The sequence below is a fragment of the Mytilus californianus genome, unplaced genomic scaffold (assembly GCF_021869535.1).
Source record: "Mytilus californianus isolate M0D057914Y unplaced genomic scaffold, xbMytCali1.0.p SCAF_5, whole genome shotgun sequence".
Taxonomy (NCBI): domain Eukaryota; kingdom Metazoa; phylum Mollusca; class Bivalvia; order Mytilida; family Mytilidae; genus Mytilus; species Mytilus californianus.
Window position 1 is genome coordinate 10,550,541 of NW_026262701.1, and position 15,427 is coordinate 10,565,967.

A 15,427-nucleotide genomic window follows, 5' to 3' on the forward strand; every position below is an offset into this window, starting at 1 on the left:
CGTCTCTTAAGCTGTTACAATTTCAGGAAGTTTCTTATAATCTTCCATTCTTTCCATTCTCAATTTTATTACTTTTTCAAACACACATTTATTTTGAGAAACTGATTGTTTTTCTGTTTTTTTTTTATGGAGGGGGTGTAGTGTTATCATGGTCAGGTAGGTTGCAATGAATCCTTTCATTTGTGTGCTGTTCAACCATTCTTCTTTTTTGAAAAGTGTTTCCCTATTTTCAGTGGAAGCTTTCTTAATTTCTTCTGATAAAGAACCACAATCTGGACGTTTTCCAGTTTTGTCACAAGCTTCACATATTTGAATTAAGTAATCTTTCACTTGTAGTGAGAATCTGGTTGATTTTCTCTTGTTCTTTATAGCCCATCCAATGCTGTCTTCTTAATCACTATAAATATTAAGTTCATTATCTGTTGTAAATGTTGACAGTAACAAATTATTTGATTCCCTGAGTGTTTTACATTTTGAGGCATACATATTTACAGCTTCATCCATACTTGTACATGCATTTGTGTGATAGGAATGATTTCCTATTGCTAAATGTCTTTCAAAATTGAAACACTTGGCAAATATCTTCCGACATGAAGGATCTGGACATGAAACGAATGTATCAGTTTCAGCAATGTTGTCATTTCAAACTATTCCAGAAAATTCGCATGCAACACTTTCATAAGTAGTGTCTTCTTCAACATGGTGCTGGTTAAGTGAAACAGTTCCAAAATTATGTGCTCCAGGAAAAGGATAATTTACCTGAGAACAAGAAATATTTGTAGTTGCATTTTTTGTGCAAAACAGATCTGTGCAACTTCATATAATGAATAATAAACTTGATAAATGTTTAACTTGACTGAAATAAATGCATTTACCTACAGACTCTGTGGAGCCTGAATACCTCTTCTAATGACTAGATGAGTGTGACCTATTTTTGTTCCGATTGGCCAGGAGTTTCAGGGGAGAAGAATTTTGTTGATGAACATCAAATAATTGCAATACATCAAACTGGTCTAGAAAAATACTTTTGTCCTTTTCAACCAGGTGATCTATAAAAGGACAAAAAAAAATCATTTTTTTTCGTTTATATTTATTCATGTTGTTAAAACCAGTTGCTTTTTCTTACAGCATGTACGGGAATTCTTAAATTTCTGTTCAAAGTACACATTCTTCAAATTCTTGAATTTGTAGCTTACTTGACTGAAAATGATTGAATTTCATGTTGATACTATGACCTTGACTGTGGACGTAGTGAACTACATTTTTGGGCCTTTTATAGCTGACTATGTGGTATGGGTTTTGCTCATTGTTGAAGGCCGTACGGTGACCTATAGTTGTTAATTTCTATGTCATTTGGTCTGTTGTGGAGAGTTGTCTCATTGGCAATCATACCATATCTTCTCATTTTTATATCAAAATCCAAAGATTTCCTGACTTGTTCATGTGTGACAAACCGAAATAACATGACAAATGGTGGCAGGAACAAAAAGCAACTGAGTTAATGCCCACCCCTATTTTTATAAGATTTGCACTGCTCATACTTAAAACATTAAAATACGACGTAATTATGATGCTTCTGCTTCGGTGCAAATGTATATGACACACCCCACGCCCATGATGCAACTGCATACCAAGTTTGGTTATTAAACCTAAGTTTTACAGCACAAAAGTTATGAGCAGGACATGAATTGGACAAAGTTTTACTAACATGTGGTTAAAAGGTCAAGGTCAGAGTAACTTGACTTCAGTATATGACACTTTCTCAGTCCATAATGCAACTGCATGCCAAGTTTGGTAATATGTTTTATGGCACAAACGATATGCACTGGACACGAAACAGGAAGGATAGAAAGACAGACATAGTGAAACATATTTACGAAAAGTACAGACAAATGAGGGACACACAGATGTCAATGGATGCTAATTTAATTGAAGAAGTTATTAACAGGACTCTAAATTACCTTCAGGTATTAAACTCTTTCTACTTCAAGGTTTTGTATCTGTAAGTGTTCTGTTACCTATCTTCTATCCACTACCAACATTGTATGCTTTCTTGACAATAATTCCATCATCCAAAAAGGTAAAATTGTTGAAACTACTGATCCCTGGAATCTTAGTTCTAACTTTAGATTCAACTTCTTGACTTACAGAAACTATACAAGTTTGTGTCCTTTTTACACCTCCGTGACTTTCGAATGCTATGTTCATATCATTACTATTTAAAATGTCATGTCCTTCATTGGCATACTTAAATATATGTAGTCGACAACTGCCTGTCTTGCTGTCGCATAAATCTTTTCCGGCCTGAGCCTAACTGAAATTGTATTCCTTAATTTTGATAGGAAAGTCTTTATTATTCTATTGTATGAATGAAATAAGACTTGTACAATGATAGCAAGTAGCATTCTCACTCTTCAGGAACAATTCTTCTTATAATGGTTTTTCACATTTCAATTCATGAAGAAGATGAACAAGTATATTGGCAATAGAAAGCCATCCCTGTGATCCATGCTCTAAAATGTGAACATAACAAAATACATCAAGTTTTTTTCTGTCTATTAGTGAACGAAGAACAAGGCAAGAAAAATGCCAACTGATGCCTTTTTTTGCCAAAAAAGTCTGACTGAGTTTCTCTGTAGATGAATGCAAGAACTTCATATCCCAGTCCATAATAAGCAATCCCTGATTGTCCTTAAGATCATTTAAAACATCATTTCTAACTCCATCTTGGTGAACTGTTCTCAGTAGATGTCTTTTCCATTCCAATACATTACGAGCTCCATTTTCATGTTTAAAACTTATTTCTGTTTTTGGAATGTCTAATTTACTGAATGCATTTTCAACAATTTTCACACAAGAGTCTACACGATTACATTTTTTAATGGATTGAGTGTAAGAATGATTGCATTTTGTAGCAAAGTTCTGATCGACAGAATCACTTAAAGCAAAAGGTGTACAATTGTCTACACATTTGTCATCCTTTCTAAGGTGTAGTTTGTACTCAAACTTAAGGAACTGGTTGACAAGTTGAAGCAGTTCTTTCAGCTTATTGACATCTTCATGTCGTAATCCATATGCCTCTAATTTTGTGACAACCTTGGTCAAGTTGTCAATGGCACCCATACCAGCGGCAGAGGTATTGTCTAGTCCCTGAAGTGCCTTCTGCTTAGAAGCATTACAAACTTTTAAGATTCTACATAATGAAGCTTTGCTAAAGGCAAAAAATACAGTCTCAAGGCAGTATGTCTGATTACTGTTAATTATTCGAACTTGTATCAAATTCCTGACTACTTTTGGAATTGTTAACTTTTCATTTGTTGAAAGCTTAAGAACAGTTTGGTCAAATCCAACAATACTGGAGTATAACGGATTGAGTATATAGTCAATGAAATGAGCGATCGTTGGTATTGTTAATTTCATTCGATATATCTTTGATGTATTAAAGATGCTAACAGGGCCTGTACCTATAGCATGCTTTCTAGCAGCATCAACACGTGAAACTGTGACTCATGGGATCATATTCTGAAGTTCAGATTTTGTGAAGTTGTTTACTATCAGAGATAAAATCTGTGTTTGTGTCCTGCTATTGGCAGCTTTGTTGTAAGATTCGATAAAACACTTATTTGTTGAATCAATTTCAGTTTATTTTTTGTTTGGATGGAATTCAACAATACAGTTTCTTGTCCAGGAGCTATTATGTTCAAAATAAGAAAGATGACCTCTTTTGCTTTCTTTTGGTAATAAGACTTGGAGCTTTTACTTATGCTCGACCATGACAGACACAGCTGATGTTTTAATGGTTCAAAGTCTTTTGATATAATTTTCATAGCCGAATTAAGCCTTTCTGTTGAAGTCAATTGATCATCCATCCAGTCTTGGCTACTTGCTTGTGTATAATCTGATTGATGGGAAGACTGGAAAGAAAGCTGATTTAAATCACCACCTGAAAGTATTTTTTAAAATTTTAATAAAAATTTGGTACATTAATTCATTAAATTTGTATGTGTCAGTCAAAGTCAAGGAATTGATATACATTAGGTTTCCTAATCTTTTGATCAAAAATCTAAATACAGTGGTAGTATCAGCATATCATACAACCCAAAGAATTTAATGATTGCTGAAATCCATCAAAATTTAATTTTGGACCCTTTGGACCTAAATGTAGACCAATTCAAAAACTGGCCTCAAAATTAAAAATCTAAATATTCGGTTAGATTCTGCATTTCAAAGAACCCCAATAGGTCATTTTTTTTTTTTTTTTATTACCAGTATTTTGGCAAACATTTCTGAAATAGTAGCTGATGGATAATTTTTAACAAAGGGAATCAATTTGGAGTAGTATATTATATCTAGACATCAATATTTACTGAAAACCTAGCACAACATGATGTTTTCAACATTGATGATTTAACAAAAAAAATTAGGAATTGATACTGAATCAATTGAAAATAACACGTTACACCATTATATCAGTTTTAATTGCAAAGCTCCAGAGAAAGATGTTTATTAAAAAAATGGGATTTTCTTTATAAACAAAAACAAGGTGTTTGCCACAATTTGTTTTTCTGATTTTAGAAAACATTACATTTTGTCACAGAGAATCAACTTGAAACAGATTAACAGTTATTATATAAATTAAGAAGATGAACAAAACACATAAAGTCTCCTGTTGCTCGGCTTCCATATTATGCAAACAGTAAAGTGAATTGAATATTTCTATTTGTGTGACAGTTCATTTTGGTGTCCTCTTTGCTGTCCGTGTTTAAACTATATTGATTCTTTGAACAATCAGACAACTATTTGGATCGAGACAAAAAAAAACTTAAATTGCCGGGTGTAAATTGCCAGATAAAAACAATATGTGTACATTGTCAGAAAAATAAAAGTTATTTTTACTCGATACGAAAAATGAGAAAAGCTTGGCAAATCATCCTTTTTCCATGTTTTCATCCAGTTTCTAAAGCTCATACAAATAAATTGTACATATATTGTATATATTGTATATGTATGTTGATAGCTCATCTATATATATATACATATAACAACCACTAAGGCAATCTGTTCCTAGCCCTTTTAAGACAATTGAACTTTCTTGGACTTGGTAAAAGATTTCTGCAAAAATAAATTATACAATAATTGTAATACTTTATAAATATTTTAAAATAAATTTCCAGAGTTACATTAGTTAAAGATACATGAAGGCAAATAATGGCTGACACACATTGATTATACCATGCAAGTGGTGTGTTAATGTTGAAAATGTTGACAATAAATTAACAATATTGCCTTAATTGCCCAGCATACATGTACATTCTATTGTTGGTATGTATATGTAGTTTGAACTGACCATGATTTTTTTTATGTCTAATGTTTTCTTAACTACCATCAAATTTTTATACTAGGTCTGGGCAGTGGCATTCATATTCAAGATAAGACAAATGTCAATACAGAGTGTTTTCTTTATATCAATGAGACAGCAACTCACCAACTTTTTAAAATGACTTATAGTGGTCAACAATAGAAAAGTTTAAAGTGCTCTTCTAAATCTATTTATCCTGCAAATTCAGCCAACTTTTGAATTATAAATATTTGATTATAAGTAGAGTATGCAAATAAAGTTACCTTTATCTTGCCTCAATGTTGAGCAAAAGGTAATGCTAAAAACTAATGTTCATGTCACAGATCATTTTGGGAATACTTCAAAAAATAATAGCACATTGTTTTAGTTTAGTTTCTACATTCTGAAAGTGTTGATTTTTTTGCCCCACATAGGGGCATCATGTTTTTTGGTCTATGCGTCCGTTCGTTCCTTCGTTCGTCCATCAGTCCGTCCGTCCGTCCGTCCGTCCGTCCGACCCGCGTCAGTTTTGTGATGAACTTGAAACTTAGTACACATGTTGCCTATGATATGATCTTTCTAATTTTAATGCCAAATTAGAGTTTTGACCCCATTTTCACGGTCCACTGAACATCGAAAATGATAGTGCTAGTGGGCATCCGTGTACTATGGACACTTTTTTGTTTATAACTGTTTTATGCTACAGAAATGACACATAAAATGCGCAATTACTTATACATGTACAAAGATCTAAGGAAATACATAATTTGAAAGTTCAAACTTACCTATTTCTTTTTCAAAATTTATTTCCACACTACATACATCGTTTCTGAGCTCTGTGACACACTGCTAGCATAATCCTACAACAAAAAGAGTAAATAATTATATTTCCTTGCTGTCTGGTCCACTGTGAAAAAAATGACTCGGGGTTTGGGGAAACAATTGATTCCTATGCCCTGCCACTTAGTGGCCCCCTCATATATTGATCTGTTTTTTGTCTGTCTATAATCAAGATCAATAAAGTAAAAAAGAAACTTCAGCAAGTTTACTCTCATTATTGTCTATTTACAACTTACAAAACAAGTTTGTGTTTAAGTTCATTTTTGTTGTATCAAAGAATTGTTATTATCCATGTAACATTGAGAAATACAAAAAAATATTAAACAAATTACAAATTACATGTTCTGACAAAAAAGTCAACATTCTAATGCTTACTCATAAATATGGACCTTGGTTATCTATTATTATTTTATTTAATACACATTGTACTCTGATTCCCCCTTTGTATTCTGCACAAAATTTTCGAATTATATGTGTTACTTGATGTTCAAAACTGGCTTTGATTTTTTTAAAAATGGGAATTACACATTCTCTCTTCCTTCTCCTTCAAATTTTACTGACATTTCATGTACATGTGCTCTTTCACTTAATTGTCATGATAAACAACAGAATTTTAAGAATGACATTGAGCATTTTTAACAAACATGTCTGTAGATTTGGGGACCAACTGTCAAACATTTCATAATAATGCCCTTAAAATAAGAAAAGAAAAATGGGAAATAACTCTTATTGAAATATGTCTGTAAATTGTTTCAAATCTTGTTTAGATTATGAAAATGTGCATTCGAAAATATTTTTTTAGTAATCTTATATTTAATTTATGCAAGAGTCAATATTTTCAATATAGTAAACATTCGTTTCTGTCTGATTTTACCTGTAATTGATATTTGAAAAAGGAGGGAAAGGCCCATTAAGACGTATTTCAAATGAAAAATTAAGTTGATTCTACTTATTTGCCATTGTGTGGATTTTTTATATTTTAAAAAACTATGAACGATGTTTACAATAAAGTTCATTTCATGAATTTCCATCTTCACCTTTTCGGGAACCAGTGACTCAAACTTCATTAGAAAACAGCATATATAAAAGTAGGTTAGGTTTCATATATAGCTTTCTATTGAATAGTTTAAAGATCAAAACATCTCATAAAAGTGTAAACCATGATCTATTATAGTTGTTATTATAATATTATCAAGTATTTACCAAACACAATTTGTTTGACAGTTTTTATAAGCTCATCAACTGAACCGGTTTTGTTTTGTAGAAATTCAAACCATTTCAGTCAAATATGCAAATTAGGCTGTTACTAAATATAGAAACAAATTAGAGGCGTCTAATATGTTTTTTTTTTTTCTTTTTTTTTTATTTCTTATGTATCTTACATCTTAAAAAATCTGAATTGACCAGACAAGTTTTGACCATCGATCTGGACGATTTTTTTAATTTTGTATGGTTTTCTGTGAGACAAGCTCTTAATTGCAATAACAATAATGTTATAAGTAGTTTCATTTCATTATGGAAAGGACTTTTTTTTAAATATTATAACATGATATCGTAAGAAAGCAAATATTAAAATGTTTATGGAAATCAAATTTATTCTTGCGCAAATATAGAATTTCAATCCTGGTCTTTATGATGAGTTTATTTATACAAATTAAAAAAAAAAGAATTGGGTCAACAATTTCATTGTTATTTAAGTGGACTCTCATTTATGTTGATCATCAAAGTCAAAATTGAAAATAAATCCACCCAAATTAATGTTCTATGATATTGACTGTTCATGTAGTTTATAGGATTAACACATTTTTAGAGGATATAACGGGATTAACTCAGAAACTAAATAAAAGTCCAATGGACTTTTACCTAAAGTTTGTCAATCACCGAATGTAAGTCTTATAAACCCAAACATATGCAACTTTTAATAAACATTGTTTTGTTCATTGGTAACTATTTGCCATCAAATCCAAAAAATGCCGTAACATAGGAGTTAGCCGCCATATTTACTTTTTGAAATCCATAAATGTTCGATTAGTATAATACAATAACAAAAAATCAAAAGCTTCATTTTAATGAGATATTATCCGAATTTGAATCGTACAAGTAACGGAATAGCCTTCATTTTGAGATTTGTGTTTCGTTTGACGTAATGATTTGCAATGACGTTGATGCGCTAAGATCAACCATGAAACTTTGCTGAACTTTATTTTGTTTTGATTTTAAACATTTTCAAAGAATTAATGCATTATTTCATTTTGCTGTGCATTAGAATAGAAATAACAGTGATGTTCTTGCTTTTCGGATCCCATGCATGTGTATCGCACATGAATATAATTCAGTAAAGGTAATGACAGTTGCTTTGGCAACATGGTCTTTCGAAGTGTACACCAAGGGATATCAATCTAATGGACAAATTCGATTAAAGCATGTGTTGATATGCAAATCATATAAGAATGATAATATTCGAAGTGTTTCGTTAGGGAACACAAAATCTTTTCAAAGAGTAATCGTATATCACAAGGTCTCACAATGAAACATTAGGAAAGGTTAATTCATTGAGTGAAATGTTTACATGCCTAAATTGGTTATTCTAAAGTTGTAGTATAGAAGCTAGGATCAATAATATTGAACCATGACCATGAATCATAGTGAAATCTTGTTAGATAATTCTTTATCTATGCTTAAACTATTTTCATATACAAAATTTGTAATCAGCAAGTAATCATATGAATGTTATCTAAAAGTAATCTGAATGTTATCATGATTACACCAGTCCTGTTTTTTTTTTAAATTGTATTTAGAATTAGCATGATTACTAATAATATGTGATTAAATTGCAAAATGTAATCGATTACAGCTGATTACGATTTCTGAATACGATTATCCCACGTCTTTTCATGAAACTTATTGATTATATAGACAACGTGTTTCGTTTTCTATGCATTGAGTTTGAAATTGAAGTTAACGGATTGATTTCAATTTTTAACCAAGGATACACTTTCATTACACATATTTAATGTAAAAGGTTATATCATTTCGGTAAAATAGTGTTCTGTTTAACGTTACATTGAAAGAAATAAATATCAGTTTATTGAAAACGTTTGATTTTGTCCGTTTATATGACTTCCCCCTTTCAAAATTTGCCTTGCAGTTTTCTGTTTCTGTTACACTTTTAAAAAAGCATATATTGTTAATGAAAATCCACCCAGTTTCAATATACCGTTTCAACATTATGTCGCCTGATTCGTATTTTTAAGAGAAAATAAACCGAGTAGTACATTTTTTGATTTACAGGTATGCAAGAATCCTTTCAGCAAGTTTGTTCTGACAGATTTTGTAATAATACAAACCCAGACAGCATTGGCTGTGCAGGTTGTTGTGTAGGATCTGGCTGTAATGGCCTAGCTGGTTATTGCGAAAATTCTAAATGTTATTGCAACGGATGCGAAGTTAAGAAAAGTAATTATAAAGGTGAGTATTTAACTCGGTCAAAAATTTATTTAAGATTTTAACGTTACGATAAATTTACGGCAATACCAAGACGAGATAAATCAAAAGTAACAATAGTTTGACCCGACAACAGACAGTCACCTGCTCATGATGAATGTCTAATGAATATGCTTACCCCTATCGAGGCTGAATATGTGTATCCTTTCAAGTTAAATTTTATGAACTTAATTTCTGGGCTGTTTACGTGTTTTCTCTTTTATTTATCAATGGTAAAACAATAAAACCAAACAGTCGATTTTCTAATGTAATCTTCAAAACATTATCGTTAAGGTTTTAACTACACTTAACGTTCATAACTTAACCCAAATCCGCAAAAGAGTACCATCTACTTGGTTGCATTTTAACAGTCTATAACCTGTTCTGCATCAGGGAAAGCATCACGTTCACATCCAGTTGTAAACTTGAGAGAGGCTGAAGAGACCAAAGGGATACTTAAACTCATAAGTTGAAGACAAACTCAATTTGCTATGGGAAAAAAACGTAAACCTACTAAACGAGTAACAACATTCTTCAAAACACAACAAAGAAAACTAAGCACTGAGCAACACACACCCCATACAAATCGTGAGGATCTAAGGTGCTCAGAAAGGATAACTGGATCCTGATCGACATGTGACACTAAAAGTTTTCCTGTTTTACATAATGAATAGAAATTAAGTCTAATTCGGTGATGTCACATTCCATAGGACGTTATTTTCATGACGATAATTAGAATATACCCGTCGTCATCTGTACATTTGATAAAATATTGCACATGAACAGAAATGAATAGATTAAAAAGAAATTTAAAACATATCAGCGATTTTGCTTTTGAAGTTCAATAGTTTCTCTGATTTCTGAAAAAGATACAGATAAATACCGACTTATTGTATATTTTAAACGTCTAGCCCAAAAGTAAGACAACAGTAGTTTACCTATGTTAAAATCTGGTAAATCGATTAAGAAGAAACAAATAAAGAAAACAAACAAAAACAGAGGAAATCACATAAATCAAACAAACAAAAGCGAGACAAAGTGCGTCGACACAGTAACCGTCTCCTGCCATTCATGTGTAACCTGAATAGCGAATCCACACTCAATCAAAATGTCACAGTCGAGAATAGGAAACTGTCGGTTAAATTAAAGATTTAGACGACTATATTGGTATTTAAAGATTAAAGACCGCATAAACATGTCGTTGGTGACTTGAGACACAATCATAAAGGTTAACTAATTCGTAAAGGTAACCATAAAACGTATGTAGTGTCGACTGAAAGAGACATAGACGGGAGAGAGCATGAAAATAGCATGATTTTAATAGCACTAAGACAACCAATATGTGTCATAAAAGAAGATATTTCTTACTTTGCATGGTCCACTCATTTCGAGTTATTCAGCTACAATTTCTGTCTTTTAACTTAAATGTTTCGTGTTTACTAATTGTTTGTGCTTTTCAATTAAAACCTTGTGTTTTTGTTCTTGTATTTAATTCTCCTAATCACTTATATTTAAAAACCTGTTTTGGTCAATTTCAATTAAGAGTTGTTGATAGTCAGGTGAATGATATAGTTGTTATGCAGAAAAATAATTCAATAAACCATCATTTAGGAAAAGAATAGATACAACAGCGCTTATTGATATCATGCATGGAACGCATTTCTTCTTATGTTCTACTGTTACACCATTGTACCAGTTTAGGAAGAGGATAGGCGCCTTCAAACATGTTTAACCCTATCACATTGTTTATGTGTCTGTCCAAAGTCAGGAGCCTGTAGTTCAGTGGTTGTGGTTGGTTCATGTCTGTCATATTTTTTTTTCGTTAATTAGTTTGTTGTAGATTAGATCGTTAGTTTTCTCAATTGAATTTTTTCATATTTTTCATGTAGGGGCCTTTAATAGCCAACTATACGGTATGGGTTTTCTCATTGATGAAAGCTGTACAATTGCCTACAATTTTTAAATCCACTTCATCTGAATTTTGTTGAAAAGTTGCCTCATTGGTAATTATACCGCATCTCTTAACTTTTATATTTATATTGTGTTTATTGTTATTTAGTATCAACTTCAAGAGGAGGATTTGGTTCTGCTTTCAGCTCTGCGAGAAGTTCGATAAGTATGTAATTATGAAAGGACATATATATATATATTTTTATCCAACACAATCCTAGGTTTGAACGTTGTTTTCAATTTAGACTTGTATATATGTTCACATGTCGACGTAGCAGTCATTTGTTTGTTATAAATAGATTTAAAATTTAAAACATTTCCAATCCTAAATGTCACGTTATAGTGTACTTTGTAAATAGCTTTGACAAATATAATATAGTCGTTCATACAATCGCTCTGAAATTGACAAATATGGAAGTAGCCATCACACGTCGTATAGACCATCACACAACAGCGGAAGAGCCATCGCACTTCGGCGCAGACCAATGCACTTCAACGTGATCATCGCACTTTACCGTCACAATCGCAACTCCGAGTTCTACATATACATTAGAAAAAAAAATATCGTAAATTTCCATTGCAAGAGAATTGCATTAAAAAAATGATTTCTCATTTTCAAGCATTATCAAAATTCATTAAGGCGGTTATTTTAGGTGGTTGGCTGTAAAAATATTCGCACTCAACGATTATCTTGTCTAATGTTCTTGGGGACAATATGGTGATATCTGACTTTTTAAAAACAAACAAGTATCATAATTAAATTTTATGAACTCATTTTCAGGACTGTTTCATGGTTTCTCATTCAGGTATCAATTGTAAAACAATACGCCAAAATAGTCAAATATCTGATTTTACGTTTAAAACATTATCGTTACAGTATTTTGATACAGTTTAAGTTGTTCATAACTTAAGATAAATTCACTAAATATCGCCATTTTGGATTGTAAAATAGCACTACACAATCGGTCAATATTCTGCTTAAATCTAGAATTTTTGAGACAGATTGACAATTAATTTTCAAAACTGTTTGTTTAGATAAGGAAAAATAAATAAATTATTGAATAATTTAGGTATTTCTAACAAATATTAAAAAATTGTTCTTGTTTATGCAATTTTTCAATTTACCCATATAAAGGAAGATAACTCTTTTATAGTAAAAATGCTATAAAGAAATGTTACTCGAAATTTCATTTTTTACTGGTATCAAGAAAAACAAGTTCGGTTAGATTATTCTTTCTTTATATTTTCTTAGAGCATATAATAAAAAAATACTTCTCAAATTTGATATCAAATATCTATCTCCTAGATTCTTTTTATTCATAAAAAGTGTTTTGTAAAGAATAATCTATGCAAAATTTGGCAATTATGCGAGACTTGATGCTTGGAAAATAGCAAGGAAACCCATACTTTCAATTATATTTTTGAAAACAAAACATGGTCAAATCTACATTTGACGAAGTATACATGTAAGAAAATTATATGTGAGGAAATATATAGTTATGATCCACCTTATCCAACATCTACAAAAGAGCATACTCTATTTGGTGGCATCTTTACAGTCTATAACCTTTTTCTGCATCATGGAAAGCATCACAATCTTTTCCAGTAGTAAGTTTTCAAAAGAAGATACCACAGCGATACTTAAACTCATAAGTCGAAGACAAAATAAAAACGTCATGACAAACCACGTCATAAGACTAAACGATGAACAACGTTCTTCAAAAACATAACATAGAAATCTAAAGATTGAATAACTCGAATCCCACCAAAACAGGGGGATCTCAGGTGTCCAGTAGGGTAACCAGATCCTGCTCTATATGTGACACCCGCAGTGTTGCTCATCATGTACGTACACAATAGATGGAACGTTTAATTCATTGATATCACATTCGAGAAAAAGGGACTGGAGTATGGTTACAACGACTGGAACATATCCTTTCTCATCTTTACATTTGATAAAAACAGTGCACATACACAGAAATGGAAAGTTTAATTAGAAAATCAAAACAGATCATCAATTTTGTTTTAAAAGTCAAAAAGTTTCCTGATTCTAAAAAGATCCTTGTCATATGCAGATGTTTAGTATATTCTGAAAATCTAGCTTAAAATTAAGACGACAGTAGTTATGTCAAAATCTGGAAAATATACTAAGAAGAGACAAACTAAAGAACAAACAAATTCCTAGGAAATCACATAAAATCAAAAAGGAGAGAGATTCGGTTGTGTCGATAGGGTAAGCGTCTCTTGCTACGTACGCATAACATGCCATGCCAATCAACAACCAATCAAAATGTCACAATCCAAAATAGGAAACTATCGGTCAAACCACAGATTTAGACGAATAGACTACTTTCTAAAGATTTAACACCGCAAAAACATACTGGTTAGTGCCTCCAGACACACACACAGACTTAAAACTTATGAAGTGTCGATTTAAACAGACATAAATGGACGAGAAGATAAAAATAGCATGACTTCAATTGCACTTAGACAATCAATATGTGTCAAAAGAGCACACGTTTCTTACTTTGCATTGAACACCCATTCCGAAATATGTTGCTAGAATTTCTGTCTTTTAACTAAAGTTGTTTGTTTTATTAGTTTTAGTGTTTCTGTCCGTTGAAACCTGGTCTTTGCACCTTTGGAATATTTTTTGTTGTTGTATTAAATTCTCATAATCACTTTTTGATCTATTTCAATAAAACAAATGTTAATGGTCAGGTGAATGTAATAGCTGGTAGACAGAAAAATAATTCAAGAAGCATTCACTTAGAAAAAGAAAAAATACAGCAGCGATTATTTATATTATTTATGGAAGTTATTATTGTTATTTATTATTAATTTCAGGCGGTAAAATTGGTACTGTTTCGGGCTTTTCGAGAAGTCGGATTGGTATGTAATACAACAATGACATATACATATTAGATAATGATCAGAATTGCAGATTTTCATTGCCAAAGAATTGCATTCAAACTTCAATTCATGTATTATGAAAATTCATTAAAATGGTTTTTAATCAACGATTGGCTGTAAGGATATTCACTCCTAACATTTCTCTTGTCTAATGCACATGCTGACAATATGGTGATGTCCGCTATTTAAAACGTAGAGACTTATATACGCAGGTAATGTCAAAATAAATACTTCATGACATTTTTACATATCTAATGATTAAATGATGTTCTTTTTTGACTGGGAACGATTTGGTGATGTTGCATCTTACAAAGTCTATTCGAATCATTTTGCAAAGAATTTCGCTCAAACCGGTGCTAGGGTCCGTCTTAAACTTGCAGTGAGGTGAGACTTTTTTGTTCCGTGTTGAAGGGCTCATTGTGACTTTGAGATGAAGAACACCAATAAAAGCGCTGTTTTTAGCTTTATGTGTGTTTTTGCTGTGCATGTACTGATTTTGTGTCATGGAAGGATTCCCCATATCCTTTGTTTTTCTATTAATTTCGACTTACACTCGATGTTCGTGATCAAAAGAACACTTATTTACGTAAGAAAAATCAAGTAGCAAGTATAATTAGAAAGATTTTTTCTCAAAATAATCACGCATCTTTAACTGATACACCAATTGCGTGCCGTTCATCATATTTTCATCTGGTCAGACAATTTCGAAATTGATTCCAAAATATTCCACAGCAAGATATATTGTGCTTGCATGATATTTCTTTTTAAGTTTTTGTGACAAAAATAGCAACAATATTGATAAATAGAATGACGAAACAAAACTATAATAAAAAAAAAATTAATTTGTATAAAATTGAGAATGGAAATGAGAAGTGTGTCAAAAAGACATCAACCCAACCAAAG

At 31.6% G+C, this 15,427-nt stretch overlaps 1 protein-coding gene across 3 annotated transcripts in view; it reads left to right on the top strand.

Annotated features, from left to right (window-relative positions):
* The window catches only part of LOC127702557 (uncharacterized), a 168,793-nt gene that overhangs the window by 86,169 nt on the left and 67,197 nt on the right, over positions 1-15,427 (top strand). The window contains exons 3-5 of one of the 3 annotated variants that reach the window (XM_052206813.1): positions 9,470-9,646; positions 11,721-11,777; positions 14,459-14,503. In XM_052206813.1, coding sequence (XP_052062773.1) covers positions 9,470-9,646; positions 11,721-11,777; positions 14,459-14,503 — 279 coding nt within the window. The remainder of the gene's footprint in view (positions 1-9,469; positions 9,647-11,720; positions 11,778-14,458; positions 14,504-15,427) is intronic. The other 2 variants (XM_052206814.1, XM_052206812.1) reach the window with 2 other exon arrangements.